A 16,876-nucleotide genomic window follows, 5' to 3' on the forward strand; every position below is an offset into this window, starting at 1 on the left:
CCGCTCTGCAGAGACAGACTGACTCTAAAGGACACAAAACATGTTTACTGCAAAAGTTTAAGACGTCAGAAAACATTTCTGCCAGCAAACATCACAAGGCGGGTTTCCATCACAGATTTGTGCAAAAATAAGTGATATTTTCAAAATGTGATGTTCTGTGACTTCTCCTCTGGTGATAACATTCAGTAACCATGGCGATGGATGTTCAAAACATTAGCAGCTTTATTTCTATTGCAGCCGCCGCACCTTTAATGTGTCTTTTAACTCATCTTTTAATTTTATTTACTTATTTAAATTTTTATTTTGTCGTTTGATTTAAGGCTCTAATTTATCTTTTTATTCTTTTTATTATTTTATTCTGCCCTGATCCTTCTTATTCTTCTTCTTCTTATTATTATTATCATTATCATTATTGTTATTATGATGCATGCATGTTATTAAGCTCTGTGTTTTTTGCCTTTATGTCACTGTTTTTATCTAATATGTCTCCTACTTAATTCTGTCTTCACACTTGTCTGCTCTTTGTCGCCATTATTGACTGACTTCTGTTGTTTTATTAACTCTGCGGTTTACAGCTTCGGCTTTGCCTTGTTTGCACTTTGTAAACTGTGTTTTTAAAGGTGATATATAAATAAAGTTATTATTATTATTATCATCATCCTAGGCCACGTAGGCGTGTTATGGAGCCATAATGGAAAGATGAGCCCCTTATACGTGGGAGCGTCCACGTATGAGGGATTTCTGGGAGACGTAGTCCACGATTTCACAGAGGAATAGTGGCTTCAAAACTTTCTCAGAGTTATGTGATGCAATAACAGCTCTTGTAGCTCCTGCTGCATCATGAGGGAGCCAGTTCCTACTGACGAGCACACAGACACAGCATCGCCCGCCTTGTGTCGTTACAGAATTGATAAAGAAACGTATGAGTACCTCTGCGTTGTGTCCGATGTGCAGGTACGTGCACTGCGGGTGGAAGGCTCCGGTGCCGCAGGCATAAACATGGGTCTTATTAAAAGGCTGCAGCAGCCGCACGAAGTTGGCACAGTCTGTCTGGAAATAAAACACAATAAAAAAGAGAAACTTCATTACCTCACAGAAATAATGCACCTGCTGTGTTTCATTGCACAGACGAGGAGGAAAAGTTTGGCACGTTGGGGAAACACACAGATTTTCTTTCTTGCTGATAATTAGATGAGAGGAATGAAACAATGCTCAGGTTTATACAATAAATCCTAAAACCCGGAAATGTTGGCACAACCAGTTCCCTCGTCTCAAATTCAATGTTTTTGTAAAAGTGTTTTTGGTGAGAAACCTGAAATGAGGTCTGTGGTGAACATAAACTATATAAACTTTGATTTTGCTTTAATGGTTTTAAATCTATTTTTCACTATTAAAAAATATACAGATAACAGTTAATAGTTATTGCGGTATTAAGAAATTTAAAGAGAGTTTTCAGGACATTTTTCCCAAATTTATTTTTAGTATTATCTTCTAATTATTTCTCTCTCTCTCTCTCTGTTTTGAAAACAATTTTCAGGCCATTTTCGTTTCCTAATTTCTTGCATTTTGTGGAATATCTCTTGCGAAGTTGCTCGTTGCCTTTTTTTCTGAAGAAATAAAACCAGTTCGCTTCGGTTTAAAAAGGTTTAAATGCATGTGAAAGGTGTTTGAATACAGAAAACCAACGTCTTTTCAGGTTTCAAGGGGTTAAAGACACTTACCTCCAGACTTTTCCCCGCCAGCAAGCAGTGCTCCACATGTTCTCTGGCAGCAGGCCAGTGGATCTGAGGCAGAAAATGACACAGGTTGTGTTATTTTGTTTTTGGGAAGTTAAAATGATGTTTAAACCGTCTTGTCTGAGCGACTCACAGTGTGTGACGGCAGATCCAGGCTGTCGGGCCTCAGCAGGTAGATGTGGTCTTTCCCTCCCACCAGCATCCATCCCTGATCCTCGTCCAATAGCAAGGCCTGGTATCCACCGCTGACCCCGCCCTCCCAAAATACAGCCGAACGGTTCCTCAGATCTGACAAAGAGAAAATACGCTTCAGACAAACAGGAAAAAAACAGCAAGGCTTTAATTCTCTTCATTTAGTCATAATCTTATGCTCAAACATCCTACAGAGTATCTGAGTACATTTACTCGAGTACTATGTGTACAATTTTAAGATATATAGACGTCCTACTGCTTCCATATGTCTTTTCCACTTTATGCAGCTTTATTGTTTTGGAGAGACCTCACACTGACAGTCATAAAGTCATAAAGTCACACAGCTTTGACGGCAGCTAGGGCTGGGCGATATGGAAAAAAAGTCCTATCACGATATTTTTTCATACCAGTCGATATCGATATTTATCAGGATATACATCAAATCATTATTTCTGTCAAACTTAAAGGTTCCCTTTAACTCCTAAGTGAGATTTGAAGATATAATAAGGTTAATTTTGGTACTCCTTATCGCGGTCCGTCAGTTGGTGATGTCTGGCTTACAGGCATGTGATGAATCAGTGGTATGGGCGCTATTAACAGCCACCTCCGTGCGTATTGGTCGTGCGCAATGAAAGGAGTTTTGTTGGAAAAGATTACAGGAGCGACACAGTTTGTTAATCTGCTCCAGTTGAAGCGAGATGTCGGACACGTCCGCACGCTGGAGAGGACTGGAGCGGACTGTCACCATTAAAAGGCCAATTATACATCAATCAATGATAATGCTCCAGTAACATATAACAGTTACTTAACTTACGGAGCCTTTGTGCATTAGGAGTACTTCAACTTTTGGTACTTTTTTTATACTTTTGAATGCGAGACTTTTACTTTTAATCAAGTACTCATACTGTGTGGTATTGCTGCTTTTACTTTTTACAGTTTTCCCCTGCTGCAAATATGCACGCCAGCCTGCCCAGACACACACACACACACACACACACACACACACACACACACACACACACACACACACACACACACACACACACACACACACACACACACACACACACACACACACACACACACACACACACACACACACCCTCACACACACACACACACACACACACACACACACACACACACACACACACACACACACACACACACACACACACACACACACACACACACACACACACACACACACGCATACACATACACACACACACACACACACACACACACACACACACACACACACACACACACACACACACACACACACACACACACACACACACACACACACACACACACACACACACACACACACACACACACACACACACACACACACACACACACACACACACACACACACACACCCTCACACACATGCATACACACAGCAGCAGTTCATCAGTGAGTCTTTGCCTCTCGTCTCTCTGGGGAGTCGCTGCTAAAGGAGGCAGAAAACGACCTGAACAAGCGCAGCAAATTAACCCTGAAGCTGAGCTGCGGCCTGCTGCTCGGCCGTCACACTGTTTGCTCTGTAACGCCGTCAGCTCGGCCTCCCGGGGCTGTAAATGATAACTGGAGCGAGGAAATAATGACTTGGGCTCGATTACAAAATGCAATACATCTCAACTAAAAAGATTTATGGTGCTAATAGGAGTAATAAAGTCCAAAAAATATGTTTCATGCCAAAAGTCTTTTGCAGTGCTGGATAAATAAAGTACATCATTTATTACATATATATATTTATGTTTTCATAGGGTCCCCCAACACCCAAAAAGAAGAACAACTGTATAACTGAACTCACATTCTCCTCATCTGAGTCCTTTTAGAGAAAAAATGATTAATCGGTTAAAAGATGGGTAGACAAATAACTATTTTTCCAACTTCTAAAATGTTAATATTTGTTGCTTGACCTGATTATACAGATTCCTCTGTGATGGAAATAACTGATAGCTGCAGCCATAGTCTGCTACAGTATCTCTCCAGGGATCAATAAAGTATTTTTTATTTCTTAACTTTACAAATACTCTGTGAGAAGTATACTGTAAGTCTCTATTTTGCAAAAACCCAGTGGACAAAATGAATGTTAATATTGTGCTTCTCTGCAAACGACAAATAACAAAATATACATTAAGATTTTGGTTATTGTTATATCATGAGTGTTGTCTGTTGTTGGTTTTTACTGCTGCAGTAAAGTGATCTAATTTTCTAAATTCAGAAAACTGTTCTATTCTTCTATTTAGTCTTTTTAGCCACACTACTGATGATTATTATCAGAAATAGCTTTTTTTTTTGCAATACATGTTAATTACATACAGAAAATCACAGCAGGGACATGAACAGTAGTTGTGCATAGTCAAGATTTGAGTGATGATTGTTGGGGAGCCACTTTGTAGAGAAAATTTGAGCCAAAAATTATTTGAAGTTCTTGTCACCTTTTACTAGTTTCTGATAATTTGTCGGACATTTCTTGCCAAGTTGGTCATTCTCTCTTTTAAGAAAAAAACCCCCAAAAAACCTCAAAGCTCAAATTTCAAAATGTTAAAGCTTGTGAAAGGCACTTGGACTCAGCACCCATAAACCGACATCCATCCAGGTTTCAAAGGGTTAAAATTCACCTAAAAGTCATGAAAAGGTCGTGGAAATGTATTGGTGAAAGTGTGTATGAACCGTGTCCCTCTGTAAGTCCGCTCAGGTGACCTGACGGTGCTGCAAATAATCACATGAATGAGCGAAGGAAATTAACCGTGAAACTCTTCTAGACGGTCCCGGAGAAAAAGAAGTGGACCCCACATGAGTCTCTGCTGTGTGTCCTGGTGTGTCCAAAGACGGCACGTCGAGGCTTTGAATGCAGCACGGCACATTTGTTACACTTCACCACCATTTAGAAAGAAATAAATCACTGCTCTGACAATCACGCTGCTTTCATCAGCCGTGACAGAAACAGCAGTTTCTGCTCGCTGACCGGCCGAGAAAAAACTGAAAAAACTGAAAAAACAGACCTGAACAAGAAGAGAAACATCAACTGCAGAACTAGTCAAGTTTATTTATACAGCCTTTAAACACACTCGTAAGGAGTTTCACAACCGCGCACTAAAACAATAATAAATGAAGCGATGAATTGGGGTGATTCCTCACTGTTATGAGGAAAATGTCATTTGAGCACAAAAGCATCAATTATACACATAAAGGTCTTTTGTTTTCTGTCCTGTCAGCCTGTTTGCTTAAATGCATCGTGTCCCTGCAAGTCTTTAGTTTCTATATAAGTTGTGCCAAAAGACACGTCCCTCAGCTACAAATATTTTCTACACTAATTTAAAAAAGTTCATTCTGACTTTGATGACTTCGAGAAAAAAGGGAAATGTTTAGTAAAAGTCGCACTGAAGAACTCTGCACAGGACACAAATGAATTCAAAAAGGGTGACTTCTAAATTTTTTTGTGGCCAAATTTGATGATTTTGTGACTAAAATTATGGCTAAACGATGAAAAGAATTCAGAATTTTTAAGGCGTCCGAAACCACCTCAACTACTCAACAGACTTGATTTAGAAAAGCAGAATATTAGAGCGACTTTAACTTTGGGATGGTAACTTAAATTTATATTTATCAACGTTTTTCTCAGCACATTTAGGACTGAAGTACTTGTAAAGCTCGACATGAGCGTCAAAACTGAATTTTGCATAGACAATTTAATCCAGCCCGTTCAAATATGTCCGCTCTGTCAGTGCTTTCTGCGTACGAGCATAACACCAAAAGTCCACCTGGAACACAGCGTGCATCTGCATGCAATGTGCAAAGGCGGTTATTTGAGAACGTAGCTGTACAGAACTGGTCACATGTGTGAAATAAATAGGTAAATAGGTAATAACGCTGCTGATAACCACTTAATATGAGAGGCATGAGTGCACTTATAGAGCGGGCATTTGGGGAGGTCAGCTGATACAGAAGGATATCTAAAACATAACTAGACGCAGAAGGTCTGTGACGACTTTTTTTATAATGAAGAAAGACGACGTGACAGCCCCCCCAAAGTAAAGCTAACACATCTCAGTCGCCCCCTGGTGGCTGGCTGCAGTATAAGTCATAAACTCCGCCCCCTCTATATTAGGGGATGAGACATGGGCTAAAAGTAAACAAACAAAAAGTAAAAAAAAACATGGTTTCTGTCATTTTAGGCAGTTCTTATCACCCTGATGTTTGTTCGTTTTTCTGATAAATGTGTTTTTAATTTGTTATTTGATGCTTTATAATGAGAGTTTGAAGATATGACTGAAGCTGTGTGTGCCAATCAGTGTGGTTACAATCAATGGCGCTGCTTATGATTGGTCGGACGGTTGTTTGGATGGAAACTTCACCGCATGTTTCCTTTAAGCTGATGTCAGTAATATTTGAACATCATATCTTGATTCTGCACTCCACACTGCTAAATGAATGCTGATAGAAATATATCTTATGTTCAAATGTGACCAGAGCTCTGGAAAACATTAAAGGTTTACTGCATATAAACTGTTCCAAATGTTTCAATATTGTTCATATACCAAACACAAACACACACACACACACACACACACACACACACACACACACACGTCCTGATGACTTTCACACATGGAGTGATGCCTTATTGTACAGACAGAGGTACTGTATCTAAGGTGCAGTGTTCGCTGATACATACACACACGTACACGTACACGTGCTCGAGCACACACACACACACACACAAAGAACAAAGGTGAGGTTAAGCCTGCAGCTTCTCTTCCTCTGAAATCAGATCTAACAGCTTCAGTCACATCTGTTCATGGTGTGACTATGAGATCTTCACAGCTCATTTATCATTGAAACACAAACACACACACACAAACACAAACACACACACACACACGCACACACACACTTACACATACCAACACATGCTCATCTGAAGTCGTTGCATGTTGCCACTTTGCAGTGGACTCCCACGTCTATATGACGCTCCTCCTGCGTCTGCTGTTTATGTTCTGGGATGCCGATACTGTGATTTCAAACGCAGCACAGACACATGGTGGGATGACGCTGCACATGGTTATGTTTACGCAACAAAAGCACCCGCTGGTTCAGATGGTTAAATTTAGGTAAACGAGGCACATAGTACGCACGCACGCACGCACGCACGCACAGAATTCAGTGACTTCTTAAAAAAATTTAAATTATTATTTTGCCAAATTAAATTTGCCAAATTAAAACCACATTACTGAGCAAAAACACCTAAAATGCATCTTGTAATACCCATTGAATCATGTACAACAACGTCTCCAGCTGCAATAAAAATATCGAACATAAAAATGAAAAAAAAAAATTAAAAAGAGTGAAATTTCTGGAGCTAAGAGAAGTTGTGGTAACAGAACATGAAATAAGGCAGTTTTTAGTTTTGGTGCCACTAAAATTCTGTGTTTATGACTTTTTATACTTTCAACGGTTTGGCTACGTATTATATTAATTGTAGATTTATGCACGTGTATTTTTACATAAGCAAGTCTTTGAATTTGTTTTTGTTGTAGAAAATACAAAACAGCTTGTTGTCTTTTGGAAAAAAAAAAGTCTTAAAATTCCAGTTTGTTTTTTTTTCACCAATCAGAATGACGTATGATGAGATGCAAACAGATGGCAAATCAATATTTTATTTTCAGAAATGTGTCCAGTATTTGTCTGATTCCTGAGCAGAGCTGCAGACAATAAAAGTAAGCAGGGCTTCATTTTATGGACCTGCTGCTCTTGGCTCTCCTCGCTGAGTCCTACACATCCCATCCATCACGAGAACCAACGATGGGAAATGGACCACATGATGAAAGAAAACTGAGCGTGAGATATCTCAAAGCACTCTCCCTGAGGGGGACGCGCTGGGAAATATGACATGAAATACTGAAGAGGAGAAGAAACCAAACGCTTTGCGTCACACACAACCATCCTGCGTTCAGATTTGTCATTTCTCGCCCTGAAGTTTTCCATTAGTTTCCCTGATAACTTGCATAACCTCCCACATTTTTTAAGTCTGCAGCCCTCTGGAAGGTACATTAAAAGTTTGTGAAAACATCAGACTTTCCACACCAGAATCCACTCTGACTGCGGGGAGTGAAGTCTTCGAAGATAAAGAGTAAATGCATTAAAACACGACTGAGTCTCTCTGTATGTCTGAGACCTTCCCGTCAGCCTCAGGGTGATTATTCGATCAGTCAAAGCTTCTGTGAGTCCAGATCTAATTCACTTAAATGTTGCTTTTCCTTTCAGTCAGCCTCGTAGCTGATGCTGATTTCCTCTGATTGGTCAACAATTACCTGGATTTCGGCTGATTGGTCATTACTTTTCTTGTATTTAAACCTCTGAAATTGAAATAAGTGCAATTTCTTTCAAAAGCACGGGGAATGAAATGCAACAAATGTTCCAAAAATTTCTAAAAATGGATACATTTAGAGACTATATAGCCATCATAATTGCATATTATTGATTATGTTACAACATTATGATATTTTTCAACACTTTTTTTTTTGTTTGCCTTTGTTTTTTAGTTTTAATTAACTATTTATTTATTAATGTTGACGCCGGTCTCAGTGTGTCCGACTGCAGCAGGACGAGCTGCTGCTGTTTCACTCCGTCACGTCTTGTTTCAATCTAATCAACAGGATCATTTCCACTAACCTCTGAGTGAGAGCTCAAACTAAACTAAGCGTGAGGGTCTGTGTGTTTATATCTGTGTGTGCAGAAAAGTGTGTGTGTGTGTGTGTGTGTGTGTGTGTGTGTGTGTGTGTGTGTGTGTGTGTAAGAGGACAGAGAGGTCTTTGGATAATGGCAAACACTTGTTAAAGACTCCAGGCAGAACAGATGCACTGAGAGAAAAAGAGAGAGAGAGCTGGGTGTGTGCCGAACACCTGCACAGCACACGCATGAGTGTGTGTATGTGTGTGTGTGTGTGTGTGTGTGTGTGTGTGTGTGTGTGTGCATGAGAGAGAGAGAGAGAGAGAGTCTGCTAATATGAGAAATAGAGTGACAGAGACCAACGGAAAGACATTTATTTTCACAGTGAGTAGGTTTGTCAGTAACAGTGAATATGAGTCTGTCTACCATCTGTGTGTGTGCGTGTGTGTTTGCGTTTGCGTGTGTGTGTGTGTGTGTGAGAGAGAGAGAGAGAGAGGGAGTGAGAAAAACTGCTAATATGAGAAAGAGTAAAGGTATGTAAGTTTGAAATGCGACGTAACAGTGAATATGAGTCTGTCTACCATCTGTGTGTGTGCATATGTGTTTGCGAGTGCGTGTGTGTGTGTGTGTGTGTGTGTATGTGCGAGTGTGTGTGTTTGTGTATGTGCGAGTGCATGTGTGATTGATTGTTCCCCATGATGAACGCTGATTGCCTGCAATCAGGTAGGTGATTAAAACTGGATTTGCTTCATTAAAATGGTGTCTATGTGTGTTTTAGAGTGTGTGTGTGCATGTGTGTGTGTGTGTGTGTGTGCTCTGTGTGGACGAGGTGAGAGGAAGAATATGATTCAACCACAAAACTTGAGCCCACATGTGATTCACGCCAAAAACACGTGTTAGCAGAATGGGGAAAAAGAGGTTTTTCTTTTGCTCTCTTAATTTGATTTTCACTTTCGTCTCTGAGGAAAACTTCACTAATCTATAAAAATAACCGAACTTCACGGCACACAGACATAAAACATCTGAATCACTTAGTTTTATGTTTGTTTCCACTGCTGAAAATCTGAAGGATCATAACTTTAAACCATGAATCATGACTCTCCCTCCGTCTGTGTCTCCCTGAAATTATGAATAAAAGGCTTAACGTCAGAGTGACAGCGAGTTTTCAGCTGGTTTCATCTAAACAAAGTCTGGGCTTTGAAAAATAATACAATATCTGGTCCAGCATTAGCGTGAGTTTAGTTTAGTTTAACCCTTTAAAACCTGAGTAAATTTGCCTGATTAATTTTAAAAACATGGAAGAAGGCACTGAAGAAGAAGAAATTCCCAAAAATTTGCAAGAAATTAGTAAAAAGTCAGTGGAAATTACTTGGAAATAATTAATTACAGCCGCATAACTGAACTCTTTTTTGCTCAATTCAGTTTTCACAGAGGAACAGACGGATGAAAAACGTTACAAAGCACAGTGGCTTTTAGTTCTTTGAAGAAAAGCACATAAAAAAGTAGGAACTAAGCAGAGCGTTGTATATGAGAGTCAGCCAGAGTGTAGACCTGCGTACACTCAAAGAAGGACAGTCAGATTTAACTTACAGTTCACAATGAAGAGTGAGGCGACAACCAGCGACAAACCTCGAGGAACAATGACGGACAGTGTTTTGGACTGTAGGCATTTGGAGGAAGAACTCTGCTGAGTCAGGTGTGTCTCCTGGTAAAATAACTAAACTTTCATTTCAGTCCTTGTTGGACGTCTGCTGGAAATTGATGCAGCAGAAAGATTTGGATTAATATGGATTGCATGAAGAGAATAATAATAAAACACATGAATGTCTGTATTTGATGAAAGGAAACTACAGCGATTAAAATGAAAGAAAGCAACATGATTTACATCTTGAGATGAAATGATTTTCCTCCTTTGAGCTATTTGAACAAGTGAAACTTTTTGAGTGTATTTGACCCAACGTGTGACAGAGAGCTCACCAGAGAGGGAGGAGAGGGCGGAGTGTGTTATCGCTCACAGATAAAAACACAATGATTAGATAAGAAGCGAGCGGATTCCTCACCTGTCAGACGGACCTGTCTGCTCTGCGTCATAAATGACTGATTATCGCACACGTCAAATACCAGACACTTTATAACACTCCGACAACGCCTTTCGGTTTATGGGGATCACACAAAAACACTCAATACAGATAGGGAGTGTGTGTGTGTGTGTGTGTGTGTGCGTGCGTGCGTGCGTGTGTGTGTGTGAGGATAACCTGGTGTGTGTCAGCTGGCAGATGTTTCTCACGCCACACAGAAAACATCTGCTTCTCTGCTGACAGAAAGTCTGGCAGAAACCACGCCATCAAAAGAGTCGACATTTTCGGAGAAAAATGTGAAATTGTGAAACATTCAGCCTGAATTTATTGGCCGTTTTAGTACTATTATTTATACTAAAGAGTGACCTTAACATAGGTGCTTTTTTTGAACAATGTCAAACATCCAGAAAGAAATATGAAGCTACAAAAGAATATGCCGCATATTCCAAGAGTTGCACAACAAAACGATTTCTGCATGGATCCAAAAGTCCCTCATTTACCACATTATTGTACATTACGTCTGATATTTTCCATAAATCATCTGCAAAAGCACACAGTCATTCAGACCATATGATATCTAAATTTTAGGTCCTCAAAGACATTTTGCTTCTCATCCGAGAAGCTTCTTTGCTGCTTTGTTTCCTCTTCAAGAATCTGCAGCACATTTGCCTTCAGTTCAGCTCTTCTAGGGTAGATGCACCTTAAATAATCATTTTATTGTGACTGTGAGTGAGATCCACGCGTCGCTCCTCCAGAGGTCCAGCTATGAGATTAAAAAAAATATATATATGGCTATGTTTTTTGTTTATAACAAATGGGACTTTTACTTCTTGGATGTTTGCAGTGTGTAGACGACAATGTCCTTCTTAAAATATATATATTAATTCGGTTTTCAATACAAATGAATCCTTGTATTCCTGTTCCCTAAAAGAGATCCTTTTTTTTAGAAATTCAAACATAATGAAATAAATACATAAAAAGTTACGCAAAAACTATGAAAAGGTACATTGTGCACTGATTTCAAGCAGGTCGTAAAAGCTGCCATCAGACCTGTGACTGAATTGCATCTTTTATCCCAGAGATCGCTCTGAAACATGCTCCCATCAACACGTGCTGCGTCCTGCCTGCCGCTGCACGCATGCTGCTCTTACAAAGCACATCCTGCTGCACGGACTGTTCAAACTACTGACACACACTACTTTGTTTTAGCACTACGCCTTCATCTTTGACCATTTTGCTTATATATCTGTTGCAGTCCGTGCTGCAAAATTTGACATAAAAAGAGGAAGTATGCATTTTGGAGCGCAGCGACAGAGCTGAATGTGAGTCTGCGGCGTCAGTGGACTCAAACTGCCTCAGTTAGCAGATGCTAACACTTACAGAGGACCAGAGGGATGGAAACCTCTCACAGCTCGTGTGTTTGAGGGGTTGGATTGAAATGAAAGCAGGTCTGCAGGGTGATAGAAACCAAACCCCAGCTGTCCTGACACCACCGCCTGCTGATGAGCACCTGATTCTCCATCTGCATAACTCCAAGTGATGCATGAAGTTGTCTTTTTTTAGGGACACACATTTTCAATTTATGCTAACAGCAAACATCTCGCAGCATCAACCTCCCGCGAGGCAACGAGAAAAACAAACTGGAATTCACAGAAATACCAAAAGACTTCAAAAACGTTTCATTTAAGATGATCAAAAAAGTCAAAACAGCAGCTTCTGCTTCGCCTCTCCGACGATAAACCGAAAACAGAGAAAGAGAACGAGAGAGAAGGCCGGTTTCCATTAACCCTCAAATCACACAAAATGAAACCATAAACAATAAAATCCACCTAATGGAAACACATTCACCAATTCTGAAAAAGAAAAAGAAAGGTTTCTGCGCTAACATGAGGTGGTATTTCGGGTGATTTGAAAACGTTTTCGCCTCTCATCTGAGACGCTGCTTCAGAACTTAATTTCCTCAACAATTTCCTTTTCATTAACTCATTGAGTGCCATTGATGTATATGTACGTCAAAGTGTGTTTTCGGTGGCTGGCAGAAGGGGGCGCTCTCACGCTCCCTGTGTGTAATTTTGGGGCTGCTGGGATTTGTAGTTGTAGTACAAAAGACAGTAGATCAAAACATGAAGTGGAGTAGCTGGGATCAGAGAGCAGAGCGATCTGTACGGACGTGATTCGAAGCTACATCAATTCAATATCGGCATAAAATGGCCCCCAAAAAACGAGGCGGGCCAAGTGGCCAGTTTCGCCAGTAGACAGAAGAAACTCATGGATCTCGGGCTCCCCTCCCCCACGCTCTTGACTGAGTGTCCCGCAGAGTCCGAAGCGTTGTGTGTTCAAAGCAGCCGGTCGCCCGAATACTGCAGGTCGGAATAATGGAATAGGACTCCGGGTCTATTTTGTGGGTTTTCTCTCTCTGAACTGGGGCCATGATTTGTTGCACTGTGCTGTATTTTGCATATTTACACATTTACACACATTTGTAATACAAGTGTCAGATGTCTTTTATGTCACTAAAGGCAAAATTATAACTTTCAAATCACTTTTGCTTGACAGACTCCCTTTCACAAAAATGCATTTTTCTCAGCTTTCTAGAAAAACTAGCCTCTATTTAATTTCAGATAAATCAAGAATGGAACAAGGTGCAAACAAATCTTTTTTTCCATGACAAAAAAGAGAGTTTCTTCTTTTATTTGAGCTATTCTGTGTTTTCAGAGTCTTAGTACAAAATATTCTGTGGGTCTTGAAAGATGACTCAAAATGGCCAGAAAAGCTGGCACAAGCCACTTCCCATTATATAATAGGGCTGGCACTTAATGAGTTAATACATTTTTGAGAATTTTTGGGAGTAAGTGTTTGTGTAAAAGCTGTTTAAAAAGTCTGGTCACATGTCAGACATTGACTAAGCAGCTGAAGGATCACAGTGTCGTTTAAGGACGCTTCAACAGGACAAATGGTTCAGAAAAACCTGCACAGATCGCTTAAAAAACTCACCCGTGTCACGAATGACTAAAGTATGTAAGAAACTTAAACCAGCACCTCCTCAACGCTTCCTCCTCCGTGCTGTTTTCTTGGAAACACGAGCGAGATATTGAGTAACATAATTCCTTCTGAGGTCTGAAACTGAACTCGTCTGTTTGTTGTTTCAGTGAATTCAGGTAGCGACGTCTCCCATCTCCTCCTCGCGGTTTATTTGACAGCACTGACGGGAAACATCCGGACACAACCGTCTCATTTACAGCCTCAGCAGAGAGCTCTCCTTTAACTTTTCACTTAACAGTTTACTTCGTGTCACGTTAACCCTTTAAAACCTGGTTCGACATCTGTTTTCTTGAGCTGCGTCACAAACTATTGGACTCTTTTAAACTGAGCAAAAGTGATTTGAATTCTTTCAAAAACATGGGAAAAAGGAAACTTGCCAGGAAACGTACCACAACCTGCAAGAAATAAGTGAAATGTGACAAGAAATGACCTGAAAATTAGTTTAAAAAAAAGAAAAAACAAGAATAAAAAGACAACTTTTTATAATTATTATTTTACACAAACTCATGTAAATTTTTATTTTCTGCATTTTTTGGGAGTTTAAAAAAAAAGATTTTTTAATATTTAGTGTTGTTACAAAATTGTACTATTTTAAGCATTTTTTTCAAGTCTTGTTTGTTTATTTATTTTATTTTATTTTATTTTTTTTTTTATTATTCATTTATTTATAATAATTTTCAGGTAAAACTCTTACACTTTTTTTTTTTTACTAATTTCTTGCAAATGTTTGATCATTTCTTTTGTTGCTCAGTACCATCTCCTCATGTTTTTTTAAGAAATCAATCCAGTTTTCTTTGGTTTCAGAGTTAAGTTCTGTGTTATGTCCATATCTCCTATATTTCAGTTCTTTAAAGAATTGTTGTCTAATCTGAATGCTGGAAACGTAACTTTGTATTTTTTCCACATAAAGTTTGTGCTGAGGTCGAAGTGAAACATGAACTCTGGCTGCTGGATAATCGCTGCCTCTCGCTGCAGGCCAGATGCTCTCGTGTTTCTGCTGTGGTCGGTCTGTGGAAATGTGCTGTGTAAATAAAGTTCGACTGATTGAAGCTTCTCTTTCCAGGACTGCTCATGTTTCAGCCTCAGTCTAAACACTTCCTGGTCTGGGTGGTGGATGATGTTTGTTTTTCATGACGGCTCCAGTAGCGGCTATTACAGGGCTGAGGTCGAGGACAGCGAACATTTTGGGTCAGAAAGAGTAAACGTCAGCGTGTCTGTAACTCACAGGGCCTGTGCATTTCATAAAGACACTCCAGGTAGAAACACATTCGATTTTCTGGTCATTTTTGAGATTTTCAGCTATTTTGCTTCCACAACATGTCTTTTTTAAGACTTTAAAAATACACATTAAATGTTTGTGTATTTTTTTTACTTTTGTTGTATTTTTTTGCAAAAATCACACATTTTAATTCATTATTTGCATATTTTTACTTTTCAGAAAACAAACAAAAATATTTTTCCAAAGGTAAAAAAATCAATTGGAGAAGTTCAATGGTGATATATGTATAAGTATAAGTATGTATAAGTATATATATATATATATATACCTTTAGCTTAGTGTCTTAAATTTGGACTAATAATGTTTGTAAGTTAACAATTCATGTCTTTAACCGTTTGAAACCAGAAGCTCATTCAAACCTTTAAACCCCGAGCACATTGGTTCGAAAAAAGGCCCACAAATTGCAAAAAATAGTAAAAAGTGGCAAAAAAATTACCTGAAAATTACCTGTGGGAGATTATTAAATATAATGAAAAAAGTGGATGTCCAGAAAATTATACTTTTAATTCTCATCGCATCATATTTAGCACACATTAAAGGTTATTTTCTTTCTTTTTTTTATTATTGTTTACTATTTTAAGGTAATTTTCTTGTTACTTTTTACAAATTGCTTGCTAATTTTTAGTCCATTTCTTTCATTTCTTGCTGCCCAAACAACCACCCTCCCACCTCCACTCTTCGTTCAGCTTCACCAACAAAAATCTCAACCTCCAAATTCCTCCCTGCGTCGCCTCTGTGACCTCACTGCTTTACGTCGTCTTTTGTCTCACACCGTGCGATCCACGGTCTACTGTAAGACACTAAAGAAACAAAGCAGAAAAAAGGAGGAGAGAAAAAAATCTTTTCTTTCCTCTTTAGCAAACCTGCAGAGGACATGAGACATGGGGACATGAAAGACCTCATTCACTCCTGCTTTTTTTTAAATGAACTTCCACTTCACTTTTCATCCAGTCTCTTCTGCTCTCTGAGGACTCTCAAATAAATGAGCTCTCTATTGTCACAGTCAGGCCACCAAACATCAAAAAGAAGGACCCAACGTATAAATAAAGGAGAGCGAGCGGCCCCTCCGACCCGACAATCATCTCCAGCTCAGTGAAGAGCAGATTCAATGAACAGAAATCTACAACAATGAACTGAAAGCTGCTCGATTCCCAGATTAAGTGAAGATTTGGGAGGACTACACAGTGTATGAACATTTAACAACAACTTCAAACTTTAATTAATTAATTAATTAAATTGGGGCTTGTACATACGTAAATTTAGAACTACAATTTTCTGTTTTTATTTCTTTTTTATATTTAATGTTTAATTCCTGTAAACTAAGAGCAAAGCTAACCGGAGTCAAATTGCTTGTTTGTGTTAGCACACTTAAAAATAAAGCCAATAAAGCTAATTCTGATCCTGAAACATTTCTTTGTATTTAATTCACAGATTCTTTCATATAATACTACGCTTCACCTTCTGTGTTACAAAGTAAAACACGGACAGTACTCCCTCAGATATCAACAGGTCATCATCTTAAAAAGAAAAAAACCCATTACATCACATTCACAGTGATACGTGCATACATGTACTGATGTATTATATAGCATATGTGTACGCACAGTTCATTTATTAGTTATAGTCTTATTACTATTATCCGGGTAAGAAGAGTAGGATTTTTACGTATTTTATTTCATTTATTTCGTTATCACTGATCTGTTCATTGTACTAATTTCTGAGTTGTTGCTTTTTTAAATGAATGAATGAATTATATTTATATAATTATATGACTTAGACATCAGGAGGGTTGGACAAAAGGTTAACTTTTCTTCTGTAGAAACATGTGGCCGCATATGACTGAGATATGATTTATTATT

The 16,876-nt window shown here is 39.0% G+C and overlaps 1 protein-coding gene across 1 annotated transcript in view; it reads right to left on the reverse strand.

The window, feature by feature from the left end:
• The window catches only part of LOC121960921 (semaphorin-3D), a 100,660-nt gene that overhangs the window by 20,744 nt on the left and 63,040 nt on the right, over nt 1-16,876 (reverse strand). Inside the window, exons 4-6 of the mRNA XM_042510822.2 lie at nt 1,870-2,024; nt 1,722-1,784; nt 931-1,050 (exon numbers count right to left, since the gene is read on the reverse strand). Coding sequence (XP_042366756.2) covers nt 931-1,050; nt 1,722-1,784; nt 1,870-2,024 — 338 coding nt within the window. The remainder of the gene's footprint in view (nt 1-930; nt 1,051-1,721; nt 1,785-1,869; nt 2,025-16,876) is intronic.

This window comes from Plectropomus leopardus, chromosome 2, assembly GCF_026936395.1.
Source record: "Plectropomus leopardus strain MGB_pleo_1.0 chromosome 2, ASM2693639v1, whole genome shotgun sequence".
NCBI lineage: Eukaryota > Metazoa > Chordata > Actinopteri > Perciformes > Serranidae > Plectropomus > Plectropomus leopardus.